Source organism: Aulonocara sp. 'chitande type north' Nkhata Bay, linkage group LG9, assembly GCF_057382095.1.
Source record: "Aulonocara sp. 'chitande type north' Nkhata Bay isolate Kocher_YH1m ecotype deep benthic linkage group LG9, A_spYH_male_GT1.1, whole genome shotgun sequence".
Classification (NCBI taxonomy): domain Eukaryota; kingdom Metazoa; phylum Chordata; class Actinopteri; order Cichliformes; family Cichlidae; genus Aulonocara; species Aulonocara sp. 'chitande type north' Nkhata Bay.
The window spans coordinates 14052868-14070826 of record NC_141352.1 but is presented as its reverse complement, the minus strand read 5'-3'; the positions used below and the strand labels follow the sequence as shown (position 1 = coordinate 14070826).

At 41.3% G+C, this 17959-nt stretch overlaps 1 protein-coding gene across 1 annotated transcript; it reads left to right on the top strand.

Moving 5' to 3' along the window:
• The first annotated feature begins 1188 nt into the window (after positions 1 to 1188).
• On the top strand, positions 1189 to 17959 carry ankrd33ba (ankyrin repeat domain 33ba). The gene is made up of 6 exons (XM_086305985.1): positions 1189 to 2076; positions 11637 to 11766; positions 13155 to 13295; positions 13750 to 13891; positions 14362 to 14560; positions 15172 to 17959. Exons 1-6 carry the CDS (start codon positions 1624 to 1626, stop codon positions 15715 to 15717), a joined length of 1611 nt encoding a protein of 536 aa, XP_086162111.1. The 5' UTR covers positions 1189 to 1623; the 3' UTR covers positions 15718 to 17959.

Below are 17959 nucleotides of genomic sequence, written 5' to 3'. Positions count from 1 at the left end.
TGCTGCCTGAGCAGAAAGTGAAATTTCACAGATATATATCTCTGAAAGTGCTAACAGTGACTGATACCCACACAGCAGCAGAGTGATACGACAGAGATGGATGAGCCATGGGAGAGCAGAGCTCTCAGCTGGGCGTAGATGAAGGTATAATAATAATAGGGACACACTGGGACTGTTATGCACTTGATTCTTTTCCAAAGCAGATGATGTCAGCAAATTGATGTTATTGTTACTGAGAGAAAAAAGGATACTACACTACACTACATCTTAGAATTTGAGTTTAAGACAAAATTCCCAGAAATCCTGCCTTTCAGTGTAAAGTCGAATGAAACAGTCATCAGAATCAAGCAGAGGTCAGATGTAGAGAACTAGCGCAGACAGTGTGAGCTGATATTGCTTCTGCAACATCATCTATGTGAGGTTTTCAGAACTTCTAAATCTTTTTACCCAACCACAATGGTGACACCACATATGTAATGACAGATGGGATTAGTGTTACACTAAGTGATTTTTTTGGTAAGGTTTTGCTTATTTTTACACAAAAGGTTTCAGTGTTGAGCCCACACAGTCAGTTGTTTTGCTTTGCCCAGAGCTGAACGATATGTATTTTCCTTCCAAATTAGTGTGAAGTTTCCATGAGATGAAAGCGGTTACTCAAAAGCGTAGACACAAGCCTGTAGTTTAGTACCGAGTAATGAAGGCCAATCTAAGTCTGTATTATCTGGACTGACTCATGGAAATAAGAAAGAGTGACATATATATATATATAGAGAGAGAGGTGGCTGAGGATTAAAAAAAAGAAAAGAAAAGAAAGAAAGACATTATCTCTGACCTGTAGAAAATATGATCATTAAAATTGTAGCCCTTCTTTTAACATCAGGGGCTTCTTCAGTGTTTGCTGGATTAACTAGATGCATGTCAGATACAATCTCATATTTACTTCAATCTTTTTAGTATTGCACTTAAAAGTCCAGAATTGAATACTAACTATGCTAATTCCCAAACATAGTCAAAAATCCATATATTATCCATATTATTATACTATTCTCGGAATATTGTTTCCTATAGGGCTACAACCAGCAGTATAATCCAACACACACCCACACACACACACACACACACACACACAGAGTGAGAGAGAGAGAGAGAGGTCCCAGTCACCTCTAATCGGATTAGGCGACTGTAGGTTAACATGCAGCTGCCTCTCTCCGCCCTAGGTGGGACGTCCCTGTGTGCCTGCACTTGTAGTCCGTTTTTCCCTTTTTTTCGCTGTAGCAACACTTTTTGAAAGTACCCAAATTGTATCTGTCTCCGGGTACCCTCGAGCCGGATAACTCATAACGAAAACACAACGTGGTTTCGTTTTGAGGACGCACTCCGTACTTGCTTACTTCGCAGGACTTTTTATGGCTCACAAATCTCCAAACTGAGAAGTGGGGTAATTTTTTTAATTAGAATGAGGAAACGAATCAAGTGTTTTATGTGATTTGGGCTCTCGAAGGCGATTTCACGGACTTTCCCCGCGCGTTAGTTTAGTTGTCGTGGAGAGACAGCCAGTCTGGATGCTCGCGCGCCCTTTGCCAAGCTGCGCTCCACCCTAGGTACCCTAGGCTCGGGGCTTAGATGGTGCTGATCACGGACGACAGGGATGGAGGAGGCGCCTCGTCGGTCCGAGTCAGACAGCTCCAGCTCCAGCAGCAGCAGCAGCAAAAAGTCGGGGGAGACATCCGCCAAGTTCACCCGACCATAACTGAGGAGCCTCTGTCCCACTATGTGGACGAGGACTCCCTGGGCTCGTGTGAGGAGGACACTGAGGATGGAAGCGAGGACGACCATGACGAGTTCGAAGAAGTTGACTTTGAGGACCTGGATGATTGTCGGAGCATCGCGTCGGACGACTCCTTCTATCCACCGGATGATGTGTTCGCGGACTCGGAGCGCTCCCCGTCTCCGGACAGCCCGGAGCCGCTGTCTTTTTTCCAGGCGTGCTGCACCAACAACGCGGCCATAGTCCGGATAATGATCCGGCATGGTGTGAAGGAGGAGGAGGTCAAGGAGACTGACAGGAATAACAGGGTATGAAGCACACAACAGAAACTCCGAGTAACTTCACACACGTGGCTTTAGATCACCTCCACAGTGACACCAAGAGTTGTTGTAAAACGTGCATCTCGAAACAGTTTCACAAGGTTTATGTTTGGAGTTCCCAGTTATATCTAACAGTATCTTAGGCCCATTCTTTGTGCAACAAATGCAGTCAAAGATTTTCAGACTGAAATAATTAAATCCGAGCTTTCTGGCTTACTCAGCTATTTTCAATTTTCGGGAAGGTTTGACCTCTACAACTTGTAATGCATGTCATATGGAAGTCAGTGTAGCTTACATTAGTGTCTCTGTAGTTCTGTGACTTAGGCCTACATGCAGTTTACTTCTGACAGCTGTTTTTGCACTTTTCCTCTGCTTTGTTTATTTTCATAATGAGCTCACACCTTTATCTGATAGGCCTTTCTGAAAGGCCTCTATGTGTGAGTTTCTGTGTGTGTGCCTGTGTGTGATGACAGATCTCAGTTTATGAGGAGCTAGAATGCTCAGGCGCTTTAAAAAACACTGAAGGCTCTTGTGATTTTTGAGGAAACACACCACTCCTTTCTGCGCGTGTGGTCATGCAGGCGTATTTATGTGTGAAACAGAAAGTGCTTCTAAGGTTTTATGTATCAGGCCTTCATAACAAAAGTCATCTGGTCTTTAGCAGGCATTAAGAAAATATAGCGTCAGAAGAACATGTTATAGATTGTCTATATTTATTTATTAAAAACCTGTGAAAAACTAAGTACAGCCCAAGAATATCTGGTAATATCAAATTTCCAGCTATGGCTTGAAGAAATTGTTTTTCTGTGTGACCTTATCAGTCTCTCAAATCACTGTAAAGGAGTTTTGCTCCACTCTTCTTTACAACGTTGCTTTGGTTCATTGAGGTTTGCAGGCATTCATTTGTGTGCAGCTTTTATAAGTTACACTAGTGTCTCTAGGTCTGGACTGGGCCATTGCAACACCTTGATTCTTTTCTTTTCAGCTGTGCTGTTGCAGATTTGCTGCTGTGCTTGGGATCGTTGCCTTTTGCATGACCCAGTTTCCGCCAAGCTTTAGCTGTCGGACGCTCGGCCTCAGATTTGAATCTAGAGAACTTTGGTGTACAGAGTTAGCACTGACTGCTAGATGTCGAGGACCTGGGGCTGCAAAACAAACCCAAATTATCACACCTCCCCCTATGTGGTTGACAGTTGACATGTGGCGTTTGTGCTGACACACTATGTTTGGTCCTCAAATGTAGCACTCTTCATTATGGTCAAACATCTCCACTTTGGTCTTATCTGTCCGAAGTCTTAAATAAGTCCCAAACCTAAGCTGTGCTGCCATTTCTTTTTAGAGTAAAAAGGGTCTTTCTCCTGGCAACCTTTCCAAACAAGTTGTAATTGTTCAGTCTTTTCCTAATTGCATTGCTATTTAACATGCTAATTGTAGCTGTGCTTTTATAGAGGTGTTCACACGTGCTAATGATCAGTTAATCAAGTGGATTTGATAAGCAGGACCGAGTGTCGACCTATGCTCTGAATTCACATAACGATGCACTTAGTTTTTCATGAACTGCGTTTGTATTTTGGCTGACACAGTGTAATATGTCATATTTTGATGTACTATGGAGGTTATATTTACCTGATTTTACGACCTGCTAAGGACCAGATGATTTTTTTTTATTGTGTCCTGAAGGAGGGTGCACTTTCTTTTTCACATGACAGTGAACGACTATTACTTCAAATGCATTAACTTATATGTGGATTCATTTTGTATGAGTCTGTGAGTAAACGTATTATATATATCAATGAGATGAGAGTCTGAACCAGGATGCATTTTAAAACCATAAAGTTCAGAATAGGATTGGATCCATTTCCGTTACAGCTGGCTGCATTTCAAATATGTCTTATAGAATTAAGCGCTAGCATAAACCAAATTATATGTCAGTTAATTATGTGAACCAGATTGTCCTCTTCAGTGGTTTTGATCAATGATCCTAATAAACTAAAATGAATGTTAGTTTTCATCTATTTGCAGTGGAATCAATCTGCATCGCTTCAGTCCTGCCAAACAGCTGCAGCCCAGGGCAAAGAGATAAATCCACAGTGATGGCATGCTATACTTGTATTTATTCATCAGGACATTTCAATAATTGTAATTGAGCTGGCCTTCAGTGTGGGGTAAGGCAGCACATGTCAGTCACCATTGTCTTTGTGGCTTTACTTAGTGAAAGTTGGAGAATCCCTTTAGCCCAGTGCCAAGCAGCACACATGCCTAGATCTTTACACAAGGAAAAAAGCCAAATATATAAGCATAGTTTTCGGCTGTTTGCAGCTAGTTTAAGCTGAGAGGATGAAGTTTCACAGCACTGTAGATTCAGATAAGGAGCGCTTTTGTGGTCTTATATCACAAATCTGCTTCTTTGACCTAGAGGCCGACCCCATCTGTCGCTTCTTACATTTCACCTCCCTTTTTTCTAAACATCTGTCTCTCATCATCTCCTACCCCTCCTTATTTCTCTGCATTTACATAGTGCATCCAGTCATGAGAACATGGAAAGGAGTCCTTGTGACCTGAACATATGTGTATGTTATAAAGTATATAACAGGGAAAAGGTCAAAGGTCCTCAAGGCACTTTGAAACGGAAGACACATGCTCGCATTTAGTGTGTGTTTGAGTGTAGCTGCAGTGAGAGATATCGGAAAAGAGACTTCCAGATGACTAGGATGTGTGGTTGTGCATGTACCATTAGCTTTGTCGTGCCCTGTGACCTTGGGGATATGCACATACTCAGAGACACAATACAGGTTAGGTAACACATCTACTGGAAACACATCCTGACACAGATGTCAGCGTCTTAATATAGCTTCATCAAGTGGCATGTAAAACAAAGGCGGTTGTTACATCCCTGGCCTAGTCTGAGTACAACATACACGCCACTTCCTCTGTCACTAATCATCAGTTTAAAAAGAAAATTATTATCGAAAGATTCTTAATCTAGACCATCAAAAGGACTGTGGTAAAGTTTTCGTCCAAATATGTTAAAAAGATGGTAGATTATAGTTATCTAGCGTCCATAAGTAGTTTAAGTACAGAGAGCTTAGAGCAGGGGTGGGCAATCTCAGTCCACGAGGGCCGGTGTCCCTGCAGGTTTTAGATGTGTCCTCGAACCAACACAGCGGATTTAAATGGCTAAATTAGCTCCTCAACAAGTCCTGAAGTTCTCCAGAGGCCTGGTAACGAACTAATCATGTGATTCAGGTGTGTTGACCCAAGGTGAGATCTAAAACCTGCAGGGACACCGGCCCTCGTGGACTGAGATTGCCCACCCCTGGCTTAGAATCACTGAAGCACAGACACATCAGGCCAATATGAAAAGACCAGGTTTTAGTAATAACCTGAATACTGTTTTTTCAAAACTTGATAAGCTCCGTAGACGCACGTATGAGTGTATGTTGCCTAGTTTAGTCACTATTTCAGGTCATTTCCTCTGGTCCCCTCCAAAAGGAAAGCTAAGCTAGAGCAGCGGTCCCCAACCTCCGGACCGGTCCGTGTGTCGTTTGGTACTGGGCCTTGAGAGTTGAGGCTCGGGTGTGAAATTTATGGTTTTTGGGGGTTTTATCATTAACTCGGTTTCCTTGGGTCTTTTCCTGTGTTGTAGTTGTGTGTCTTATTTTGAAATAAATATTTGCTCGTTACAATAGCAACCAGAGAGTATGAAGGGGCAGAGAGGAGGATGTTACTCTCAATGTTGTTGCCGCATTTCAGGAGGACGCTTCTAAGTTACACAATTACACAATTAATTTGCGTTTATTATTGTCTTGGTCGTATCATTTTATTTTGTTGTATTTATCCACGACACCTTAAAGGGCGGTCTGTGAAATTAAGATTAAGATAACCTTTACTAGTCCCACACGTGGGAAATTTGTTACGGGTAAAATATTGTCGGACATTAAACTGGTCCGTGGCGCAAAAAAAGTTGGGGACCACTGAGTACAAAGTCTGCTGCAGACTTGTAGCCCAGAAACTGTGAGAGATTCTGTGTTGTGCAAACAGGTACTTCTGCAGCATGGATGTTTTCCAGTAAAACGATTAAAAACCAGAGTGTAGTTAAAAGAGAAAGAGAACAAAAGTTTCATATGGCCCCTCAGGAATTCAAGGGGAATTTGACAACATTGATTCACTGAACACTTGAAGCCTCCACTTTTAGTCAAATGTTTTGTGGTGTTATGAGAATAACTTGTGAAGGTTATGAGAAGGCTTATCCTCTAAAGGATATTTTTCTTCAGAACCACTGCTGTCATAAAACAATTAACTTTTGATGCCTGTTTTTCATTTCCCAGCATGTTTAGGAGGCCTTCTTAGTTCTTGTGAAAACTCACATTTGGTGTCAACACAGGCTTTGAAAAGCAATAAAACTGCATTTTCTGCTGCCAAGTGCACATATTGAAACTTAATTAAATGTCTGCATTCTGAATTTAGGAATAAACATAATGACAAGTATGTGTGTTTAATGTGTATCCAATTTTCCAGTGATATGATTGCAGCACACTTTATCAAAATCTCCATGCTCTCATTGCGACATTGTGGCTGACGTGATGGATTAAATGTCAACAAATTATCGTCATTCTCATGTTAAAAGTAAAAGAATAATATGGTCATGGTACACATTAGTGGTAATTCTTCTAGCGTTCAGGTATCAGCTCTGTCCTCAAAGCCCATCTGACCCTGTTTACTACACTGTGTGTTCCCCTCGCAATCAATTGGGTAATTTGTCATGCTCATATGTGCACTCAGTAAACACGCACAGAATCCTATCAACCTGATTTATACACAGATCAAATATAATAATTCCAAATTTCCAAATAGATTGGGGTCAGTTGACAAACCAGGACAGATACGGTATGTTTCATCTGCTGAGAGAGCCAGCAAAGTCGCCCAACAGAAAGAACAGCTGACCAACACACGTATCGACCAACAAGCCGGCAGGCAGATAGACTAAATGAAGCATAGTCAGATAGAGACAGAAATGTGGCACTGCAGATGGTAGCGAGCTCGACGCTGCTAGCAAATACTGATGAGTGGAAAAATCAAAGCGACAGTCATACACATCTGATTTGATACAGTTGTGTGAACGCTCAGCTGCAGACAGAAAGACATTTAACAGGGGCGATATTGACAGAAACATGGCCTGGTATGTCTGTGTCCGTGGTGTGTCTGACGGATGTGAATGAGGGTGGTCTTTAGCATGTGGCTCATGTGTACTGAGGTTTCCTGTAAAGTTAAAAAGGAATTGAATGTTTTCATTTTGATTTATTCACATGTGGTTTGCACAGGCTGCAGACATGCAGGCTGTCTGCTACAGTTAGGCTTCCATAAGTGCAGAAAGTAGTCAGAATAGTTCGCTGAAGAAGGCGGCATGTGTTTGAACATACACCTTTAAGTCACTCCAGGGTAAAGAGCAATACAACCGGAAAGAGAGCTGTTTTTTAGCAAGTTTCTAATTGGAAACATGCTTTCCTATTTATATTGATATGTATTAAGTAAGGCTTTTATTTGAGTGCCAACTTTTCCACCACTGCAGAGTGATCGAAATCACAGGACACACCGGCCGTTCTTTGGATTATCAACACTTTTTCACTACGTACAAACTATGCAGCTCTAAAATTAATAACTGGCTGCTTAAAAAGATGCAGTTCCTCTTTTCTTTTAGGACCAGCATAAATCAAAAAACGTATCCACGGTGAAGATAACGTGGTACTACTGCAAACATGTTTATTGTGTATCAAGGAATTTTAAAGGTTACACTGGGTATTGCATCGTATTGTGTCATCTTCTTTGGAACCAGTCTTTGGAGTGTTGCCACATTAACTGCAGATACATGGTTATGTTTCTCCCTCCCCCCTGTCTCCGTGTCTTTCTGACTGATAAGGCTAAGCCTTTCTATTCCTAGCACTGGATATTCCTCAGATTACTTAGTGTGTTAGTGTGTGTGTGTGTGTGTGTGTGTGTGTGTGTGGTCATCTAAGTCCAGGCAGTCCAGTGTATGTGTGTATGCGTGCCCGCTCATCAGAATACACATTATAATCTTGATTGCAAGATGCAAGTTTTAAATCGAGTGATGCTAGAATTCTTCAGCCTAATCTTGTTAAGACCTGTGCACGCATTTGATCAACATGGTCTCTGCTGAAAATTCATTTATTTATGTTTTATTATATAAGAGCACCCTGTTTGACCTAATAATTTCAGCAGCTGATGATATTTTTGAAAGACGTTTTTAGCTAGCTTCCATTATTTTCCGAATGCAACATAAACCTGACACCATTCATGCTCCAACATGTTAATGCTATGAAGTGATGGATGACTTTTAAGTGCTTTCTACTAAACCTACTTTGGAACGTCTTTCAGTTTTGACTGTGCACAGAAGAACCTAACAGTAAATAGTAACATTTGGCATTAGTTAAGACATTTTCAATGTATTCAATGCAATTACTTTACTTGAAAAGAAAAGGTCAGTATGAGAATGAGTGATGTCACAGGGGACAGTGAGAACATGTGTTGATGTCCATCAGCAACCGGTCTGCAACTTCATTTGCCCTAAAGACAAAATACCCAATCCCCCTGAGAATTCTTGTTAATTATCGTCCGTCACTGGAAGTGATTGATTGAATTATTGATTATAATGATGCAAACCTATGCTTTTGATCACATTCTTTTTTTTTCTCATGATGGAGATTTTCCCAGTTTCCTGTCATTATTTGCCCATTTATGACAATCGAGGAGGGGGAGGTTGGTCTGATGCTGGTATACAGCCTATATATCTGTACGTTGCTGCGCTCCATCATTGTCAGCAGCTACCATTAACGTGCATTAAATAACTGATTGCAGTAGTGTGTATGACAGGAACGTAACAAGTACGTCGGGCGGTTGGGATAAATAAAGAAGCTTGTATGTGTTTATACCTGTGTGTGACAAAGGTTCGCAAGGAAAACAAAAACAAAGTCAGACGATTTAGATTGCTCGAGACATGCTGCAGGGCGTGCTGCTAAAGTACATCACATCACAACCGGAGGGCTGCCAAGAATGTGTGTTTGCGTATGTGAGAAAGCGTGAGAGACACAGACAAGGTCTACGTGAGAGTGTCTAAGCAGAGGGAACTATTTGAAGCTGTGCCAGTGTAAGTGAACTTCTCTGAGACAGTCCAGTAGTTACTCTGCAGGACCTTTGTCAGCTGTTTTTCTCAGATGTGCCAAAATTAGTGCGACTGTGTCTCCAACTGACTTGTTTTAGTTCACAGTTCAGTGTTTAATACGGCTAAGGTCCATGTCCTGTAAAATCTGAGGGATAATTGAACCTCTCTTCAACCTCAACCAAAAGCTTGTCTCCTATATTTTAATAGGAATCTCAGTGTGATGTGTGATGTGTCTGATTAACATAAATAAAGCCGATGCTTAAGCAATCCTACCCGCACTGTGACAAAAAGCTATAATTAAATGATTTATCAAAACATTATATTTATTGGGTGCAAAGACATACGGTTGAAGCCTATTAAATTAGAGATAATTGAAACACTCCGCGACTTAAAAAACGAAACACTGTGATTTTTCTTGAAGTTTTTCTGTTTTGACTATAATTACCAGCCTATGAATATGCATAAATTTGAGAGGTTTATATAAATCTTCGGGCCTTATCCGTACCGATCTTCATTTGTTTTTATATTTAAGATTTCATACTGAGATTACTTTCGATTGCATTCATGCCAGAGCTGAAAAGATTAATTAGGGGAATAACACCGTGTGCTTGGAAACCAAGATTAAAAACGTATTGTGCCAAAAAGGTGCAAAGCATCAGGCTGGTCTGTCATAAAGAGAACACCACATTTTAAAAGAAATTGAGTGTGAAAGGTAATAGTATAGGGTTACCTTGATGATGTGTAGTATAAGTTGAGATATACGAGTCTTTGTGGTCAACTTGACCTCGTTTTATTTTAGCACAGTTGACATTTTGTGTTACTGCAAATGCAAGACAGAACAAAAAAGTACTACAGTATTACTCAGTGTATAAACCTGTAGCAGAATACATGTGCAACGTGCAGCTGAAACATGACAAGGAGTAGGTGTGACTTGTTCTTTTTAGCACTCCTGGCTTTAATACAGCATATTTAGATAGTTTATTTAGATTTAAAGTCCGGGTAGGGTCTGGTAGCTTGTTAAGTAATGAACATGTTGTTTGCCTGTCAGCTCCAAATTCAGAATTCAGAGAATGCCCCCTTTGTTTCTTCTCCTTGCTCATCTGGATTGCCTATAATCAGGCTACACGGATTTCTAGTTGCGCACAATTATTTTGTTTTTTTTCTTCTTCTTACTCAACAAACTTGTTGTTAGCTGACAGCTGTGGCACCCAGTGTGGTCTTGTGCTGCTATAGCCCAGCTCCTTCAAGGTTTCATCTGTTGTGCGTTCTGAGATGTGTTTATTTGTGTTACTGTTGCATTCTTATAATTATATTTGTAAGCTGGCTTATGAGAAGAAGTCTTGTCATTTTCCTCTGACCTCTGGCGTCAACAAGGCATTTTGGCCCTCAGAACTGGCTCTCGTGAGATATTTTCTTTTTTGGGATCATTCTTTGTAAGCGCTGAAGGTGGTTGTGCAGGAAAATCACAGTTTATCAGCAGTTTCTGAAACACTCAGACCAGCCCATCTGGCACCAACAACCATGCCATGTTCAAAGTCTCTTAAGTCACCTTTCTTCCCCATTCTGATGCTTGGTTTGAACTTCAGAATGTCGACTTCACCGTATTCGCTATTCCCTAAGTGTGCTGAGTTGCTGCTCAGTGATTGCCTGATTAGATATTTGTATTTATGAGAAGTTGAATAAATGTAACTAATGAAGTGTCATATATGTTGTATATAATATTATTAGATTTATTTATTATTTTATATTCAGCATCTATCTGTCTGTCTGTCTGGCTACATATAAAGTATTGCCTGTATATCTGTGAAGATACATCACCTGAGAACGCTGAGTTCCTGAATTCTGCTCGCTCAGTCAACTTGTTTGTCTTGGCCAAGGAAGTGTGCACCTTCCAGAAAGTACACAACTTTTGCTGGAGTTTTCCAGTGTCAAACACTCACCAGGCCTCATAGAGTTTCACCCACAGACTAACCTTTACACATTTGTCCACACACATATAAAAGAGCAACTATTCTGGCAGAAAAACACATCCACGAAAAAGTACACAACAACATCAGACAGGAAGATAGCTTTTTTGAGTTTAAGGTTTCTCAGCGAAAACACAACAGATGTCATGTTTAATCACAGATATTAGTTTTGGGAACTGCACACAGGTTCACTGGTCTTGTGGATTTTTACCGGCGCTGCCTTGATGGCATTTTTCTGCAGACTGTTTCGTATATGTCAGCACTTTATTGCAGTTTTGCTTCACCTTCTTTTTCGTTCACCTTAGCGATTTTGCTGATTCTAACCTTATATATATATATCTCCCTTCTCTTTTTTTTTCAACTGTTCTATCTCTTTTTCCTGCCCTGTCACTTTTTCGTCTCAGATAGGACTACTGGTTGCGTGCTACCAAGGTTACGTGGATGTCGTCATAGCGCTGTCTCAGTGTCCGTACCTAGATGTCAACTGGCAGGACAGCGAGGGAAACACGGCTCTGATCACTGCTGCGCAAGCAGGTAACACATAACCATATAATCACAGCTCGCAGTAGTCAAATACACACACTGACAGGCTGATTCACAGTCTTGCTAGACTCTTACATGTACAGAAACAAATACTGTACACACGCACAAACACACACACACACACACACACACAATATGCTGATACAGATGAACGCACATATGAGCACCAGAAAAACACAAGTTTGAACTGGCTCTATGTTCAAACTTGTGTTTGAACATAGAGCCACTGACTATGTTGTTTGACCAGTCGTATGATATCAATGATTTCCTTCAAAAATATTGTTAGCATGTGTGAATGCATGATGGGAAACTGATTTTCAAGGCATTTTCTTATAGTGTTGTAGCAGGGCTGCTCATTTTACTCATTTACTTTAAATATAGACTGTAAATAGAAGATGGATGTAGCCACCATGACACCCAGTGGTTTTTAAACTATGATTCTGAAGCCTCTAAAGTTTGGCATTTTTGTCAACGCCTATCCTAATTTTTTGGTGCCATGAGTAGCCATATTTGCATGAGAGGTTGTAGAGTTTTCAGCACATTAGTTTCAGTTAATGCTAGCCATCTAGGTAGGAAAGCGGCATCCCTGCACCAAGGCAAGAGGTCAGCAAACTGCGGCTCAGCTCGCAAGCCACGGGTTAGAATTAGGGTTAACCATAACCCTATTAATACATATACAGTATGTATTAATTTGTCCTCTTTCAGTTATATCTGTAATCTGCCCCCCTGTCCCCGTCACCTTCGTTTCCTGCTCTTTTCCTCCCATTGTTGGGTAGGTGGAGCTAAAATGGCTCTTTTGATATTGAAGGCTACCGACCTACTTAGACTGTACCAGATGCAGATACCTGCATCACTAGTAACATATATATTAATACTTGAATTTCACTTACAAAAACTTAAGAACATATATATTGGATGGTCTGTTACTATAATGAACTGCTCAGCAAGCTGTGTTATTTGTTAGGGAATTATATCAACAACCTCTAAATAAAAGTTGAGGACTAGTGACTCTGATCAGCTGAGCTGGCTGTCAAAACATGGCGGTCAATCAGAACTTTAGAAGCTACTTTCGACTTGCTACAAGGGGGTAACTCTGCATGTTTACACATTTAGCAGTTTTACATCAAATGCCCTTCATAATGCAAAAGGGAGCTGTGTCTCTGGCTGAATCGAACCAGTAAACTTTTACTTGCAGACTGAAATGCCTAGCTAGAGACCAGGTTGTAATTCTGTATCTGCTGTAAAGACATTTTAATGCAGAAGTCTTTAGGAATTGCCTCGGTTTTATAGCCAGCCTCGAGTGGCCATTGCAGGATCTGCAGTATTTAGCACCTCTGTCCGACCAACAGTAACTATTTTCCGTCTCTCTGTTACTCTAGGCCACATAACAATCACCAACTATCTGCTGAACTACTACTCTGGGTTGGATATAGAGAGAAGAAACTGTCACGGCTTCACCGCCCTAATGAAAGCCGCCATGCAGGGCAGGGTGGAGTGCGTGCGCTCGCTCATGTTGGCAGGTAAGGAAATGCGTTTAATTAAATTAAATGCACGAAACTCTGTAGCAGTGCAATACTTGGAATGGGTTAGATTATAACTGCAGAAAATGTTATTTTCAGAAATTTGGCGAACAGATGGACAATTTGAATACGTAGACAGTAATTTATTTATTTATTTTTTAGTCATAACTAGGATTTATGTTGAGGTTTGATGCCAAAGCATAACAGCAGGAGGTTTAAATGTCAGGATGGATTTAATTTCAACGTATTTTTTTTTTCCAAATAATGGACTTCTTACGCATTTACACAAATCTGCTAACTGACCCTGTGAGAGTGCTGAGTACACAAGTTGCAGTGAGCATAGCGAGACAGCTTTTAGCCACAAACTCACTCTGTCCCCACCTTGTTATCTTTGAGCTTACATGCTTGTGTATCCACAAATTAAACTTTTTCCTGTCTTCTTTGTGTCCATCAGGAGCTGCCCTGAATGCAAAAGACTTTGGCCGCCAACTGACTGCCAGGGACTGGGCCTTGTTTACAGGCCGTTATGAAACTGCATGGGTGATGACGCGCTTAATAGAACGGCCTTGTCCACACCAGTACTGTGATACATACAGGTACAATTCACAGCTAGCTGTCTAAGATGTGCAAGTCCTTGTTTATGATGGCATTTTCTAAACTGATTTCCAAGAGAAGAAAAAATCGCTGACCCTTTGTTGAATTTACTGCCCTGCTCACTTGTTATCTTTACATGGAGTTATGAAAAGCTGTGTGCAATTATGAGGTACCTGCTGTCCTCCTTTTCTTTGCATCCTCTCCACAAAAGCAGCTTTCTGAGCTTTCTGTTTACATCATCTCGCCCTGATAGCAGGCTGTGTAGCAAATAAATAATTGTGACTCTGCTTCAGATTATGTAGCCATCATTAGTGTTTCTAGACAAGCCTTGCTTGAGAAAGGTCAGTGCAAGTTACCACTGACTCATTAAAAAGAACAGAACATACAATATTACACATTCAACACAAAAAACACAACACAAATGCCTTTTCGTCTGTCGGTACATGAACTGATGTCAGTATTGCTCTCCCAGTCTAGAGTGGCGCCCGCTGGCATCACTGGTGGCCAAATCCCAGGAGCCACGCGGCTGTTTGAAACGCTTGTCGGACACCATGCGCAACATCTTCAACATCGCAAATGTCACCAACCCGGAGGATGAAGGCGCCATCGACCACATGGTTTCTATTACGACTGGCATTAGGAGCCCTTTCATCGCTGTGGCATGCCGCACAGTGAGTGACTAAGCTCTAGAATTTATTTATTCTATTTATTGATTTATTTATTAATCCTCTTCAGCCTTCCTCACAACAAGTATTTCTCAATCACAGCCTCAGCTGAGGTATTGAATGAGTATAAACACTCTGTGGTAAGGTTGCTCTCTGTGTTATTCAATGATGTGTGCTTATACTCGGCAAACTTTGAGATACCAAAACTGTTTTTCTTATCTTCAGATGAAGCCAAATGTTTTTGAACAGTATGAAAACAATCTTCCACAGACTTGGCTTTTGAAATCATAAAGTCAAATGGTAAAGTTATTTTGTCACCGTATAGTATAAAACTCGTGCTTATACGTTAATGATCATATTATGGTAATAACACTTAAAATGTGGCACTAATTTATCATTTATTATATCAACCAATTCTGTGATTTCCCTTAGGATTAGTTCATAATAATTAAAGGAAATGATTAACACCAGCCTTATCCGCTAAGAAGGTTATTCGTGTGAGATTAACTGTCTGCAATACCGAAAACAAAGGCATGATTGACATCCAGAGTCACCAGTATTGCTGCTGCAATGCTGCTGATATCAGTACCAATCAGACTCTGCTGGTTTTGTTTCAGGTGTGTCCTGACAGTCCTCCGGGTGTGGGCAAACGGCGCTATGCGGTCCCAGAGATCATTCGCCAGCAGCGCGCCAAGGAGCTTCGCTCCATCAACCCTGACAGGGTGGACAGCCATCTCAGACTCTTTGAGAACTCCCGCGTGACTCTGGTGACCAAGAACTCAGCAGATCGCCGGGCCAGCCTTCAGGCTCAGAGCCTGGTGCCTCGGCACAGGAGCTCCAGCTTGGGTTTGGTGTCTTATAACCAAGCGATGGAGCTACGGAGAACCAGCTTGTTGCCCATGCACATGGTGCTGAGGAGGAGCAGTGTGAGGCCAGGCTTCACCATACCCAAGGTGAGAGTGTCCAAGGCCCCATCGTCCACTTATGAGCCGGCACAGGTTCGGAGGAAGAGCAGCTCCAAAGATGGAGGGGGGAACTTTCTGCAGGTTCCAAAGTGGCGATACAAGGAGCTAAAGGAAGAAAGGAAAAAAGCCGAGGAAGCGGAGAGAAAGAGGCTGGAGGCTGCAACGAGGAGACATATTGCTACTGGGAAAAGGAAATAATATCATTACCTCAGAGGATATCGTGTACACTAAACCCCCCACTCCCCTCCAAACAACAAAAAAACATACGGGCCAAGGTGTCCGACAGATCTGGCGTTTATGGTTTTCAGCTTTACACAGTTAGGTGCACAGGGTGAGCTCAGAATTACCAGCAATGTTTGGATGCTGACCGACCTCTTTAAAAACGGCTGTCTCTATAGCGACAGCATTAGAAGTGCACGACGCTGACGTCAAACAGCGAATACCCAGGGGATTTGATACTTGAAATGTTTTTAAGCTAATTTATTTTTCATATTTATTGCTTTTTAACGGATGGCCGGGCCTATATTTTCTTATGCCTTGGGTGCTCATTACGCCGGTGTTTTTGTAGTACGTTGCACTGTGTTGAAGCAGAAGACAGTAACACACACTCTGAAACTGAAACCTACCGCAGAAAAAAATGTGTTAATTAAAAGCAGTTTATTAAAAAATATATCTTTTAAGTCATTCGGCGAGGAGTAATAATGATCTCGTCATTACTGGCTGAGAAAGCAAAGCAAGATTTGTAATGAATCTCGTGACGTCTGCCTGACAATATTTTAGATGCTTTCTTCTTTTGCTTTACAGTGACAAACCCTGAATGTATTTAACGTATATATTTTATATGTAGAGAGAGAAATTTAAATGCTTTTGATGACATTTTTCAATTAAGGGTGAAGACTGAAATGTATAGCTTTTGAATCTGACAGGTTGGGAAGAAATTTTTAGATTACTTCCTGCGCATTTACCCTTCATAACCCAATTAACCCTTTAAAGCCAAGTGTATCATGTTTATTATATCATGTTTATCAGTGCGATATCCATCCATTCGCTTCCGCTTATCCTTTCCAGGGTTGCTGGAGCCTATCCCAGCTGTCATAGGGCGAGAGGCGGGGTACACCCTGGACAGGTCGCCAGTCTAACACACAGGGACAGACGACCATTCGCACTCACATTCACACCGATGGGCAATTTAGATTTTTTATTAAACCTATCCCCACAAAGTGCATGTCTTTGGACTGGGGGAGGAAGCCACAATACCCGGGGAGAACCCACGCAAACTCCACACAGAAATCCCCTGCTGGCCTGATGGTGGAATTGAACTCATGACCTTCTTGCTGTGAGGCAACAGTGCTAACCACTGTGCCGCCGTGCTTCTCTCAGTGTGATATCCCCCCCCCCCAAAAAAAACGTACATAAATTGCACATTTTTAAAGTAATGTAAATTGCAAAAAAACAAAAAACCAATGCCTGATGTAGCAATTATGTGCAAATTAATGTATACATGTATTTTTTATTCAATCAGAAACTAAACAGTCAGTTAAAAAAAAGAATTTTCTGGTAATTATTTCATGGCCCAGGCTTTAAAGGGTTAACACAGATCATAGCTTAACTTCACGTAGTGACTGGGAATGAGTCGTGTGCACAAGGTGTGGATGTTGCGAATGAAATAAAGTTTCTACTAACAGTGACCGTGGACTCAATTAACCTAGCCTTATTGATGATTTATAAATGCCTCAGCCATGTAGTGCTAGAAAAGTAATCTCAGTCTTCTTTTTGATCTCCATAGCATTTTTAGGGGCTCCGCTCAGGGGGAGAAAAACAACAAAACACTACATGCAAGTTTTGACATACAAAGGAGAGCCTGAAGTGATGACGTGTAACACGTGGCCACTCTGATCATAAAAACAGCCAACCCATTATAGAGCAGAGAGGTCAGTTTCCTGCTATGACATTAAAACAGTGAAAAATAATGGGGTGAAAAATAACCGTGATTTAAACCCACAGAGCCACGGGGAGCGCAGTGATATAACATTGTCTGGAATTTCAAGAGCACAATTTCACGCTCCTAACTCCTCATGGCGATTGGGGCTTAAGTGCTATCCAAGAGCGTGTGTCTAATATACATGGTGATGAGTTGCTAAGGGGTTACAAGGGCACTGCACAGCCAAATCGTTTCTTCAAATAAACTTCATTGACTTCAGAGTGGCAATCTGCTTAGATACTGCCCAGAGGAAATAATTTGAACATGACAAAAGAGGAGCGAGCTGCACATTTACTTGAACTCTACACTTCAGAAACTCTAAGTGGCTCCAGGATTAGCATATTTAACATTAACATGTTTTATATGAAAATGGATTTTTGCTGGCAGAGCCGTTTGCAGTTTGTCACGAGTCAACCGAGGTTAACTTGCCATGAATAAAAGCCAAATTCATTTACATTA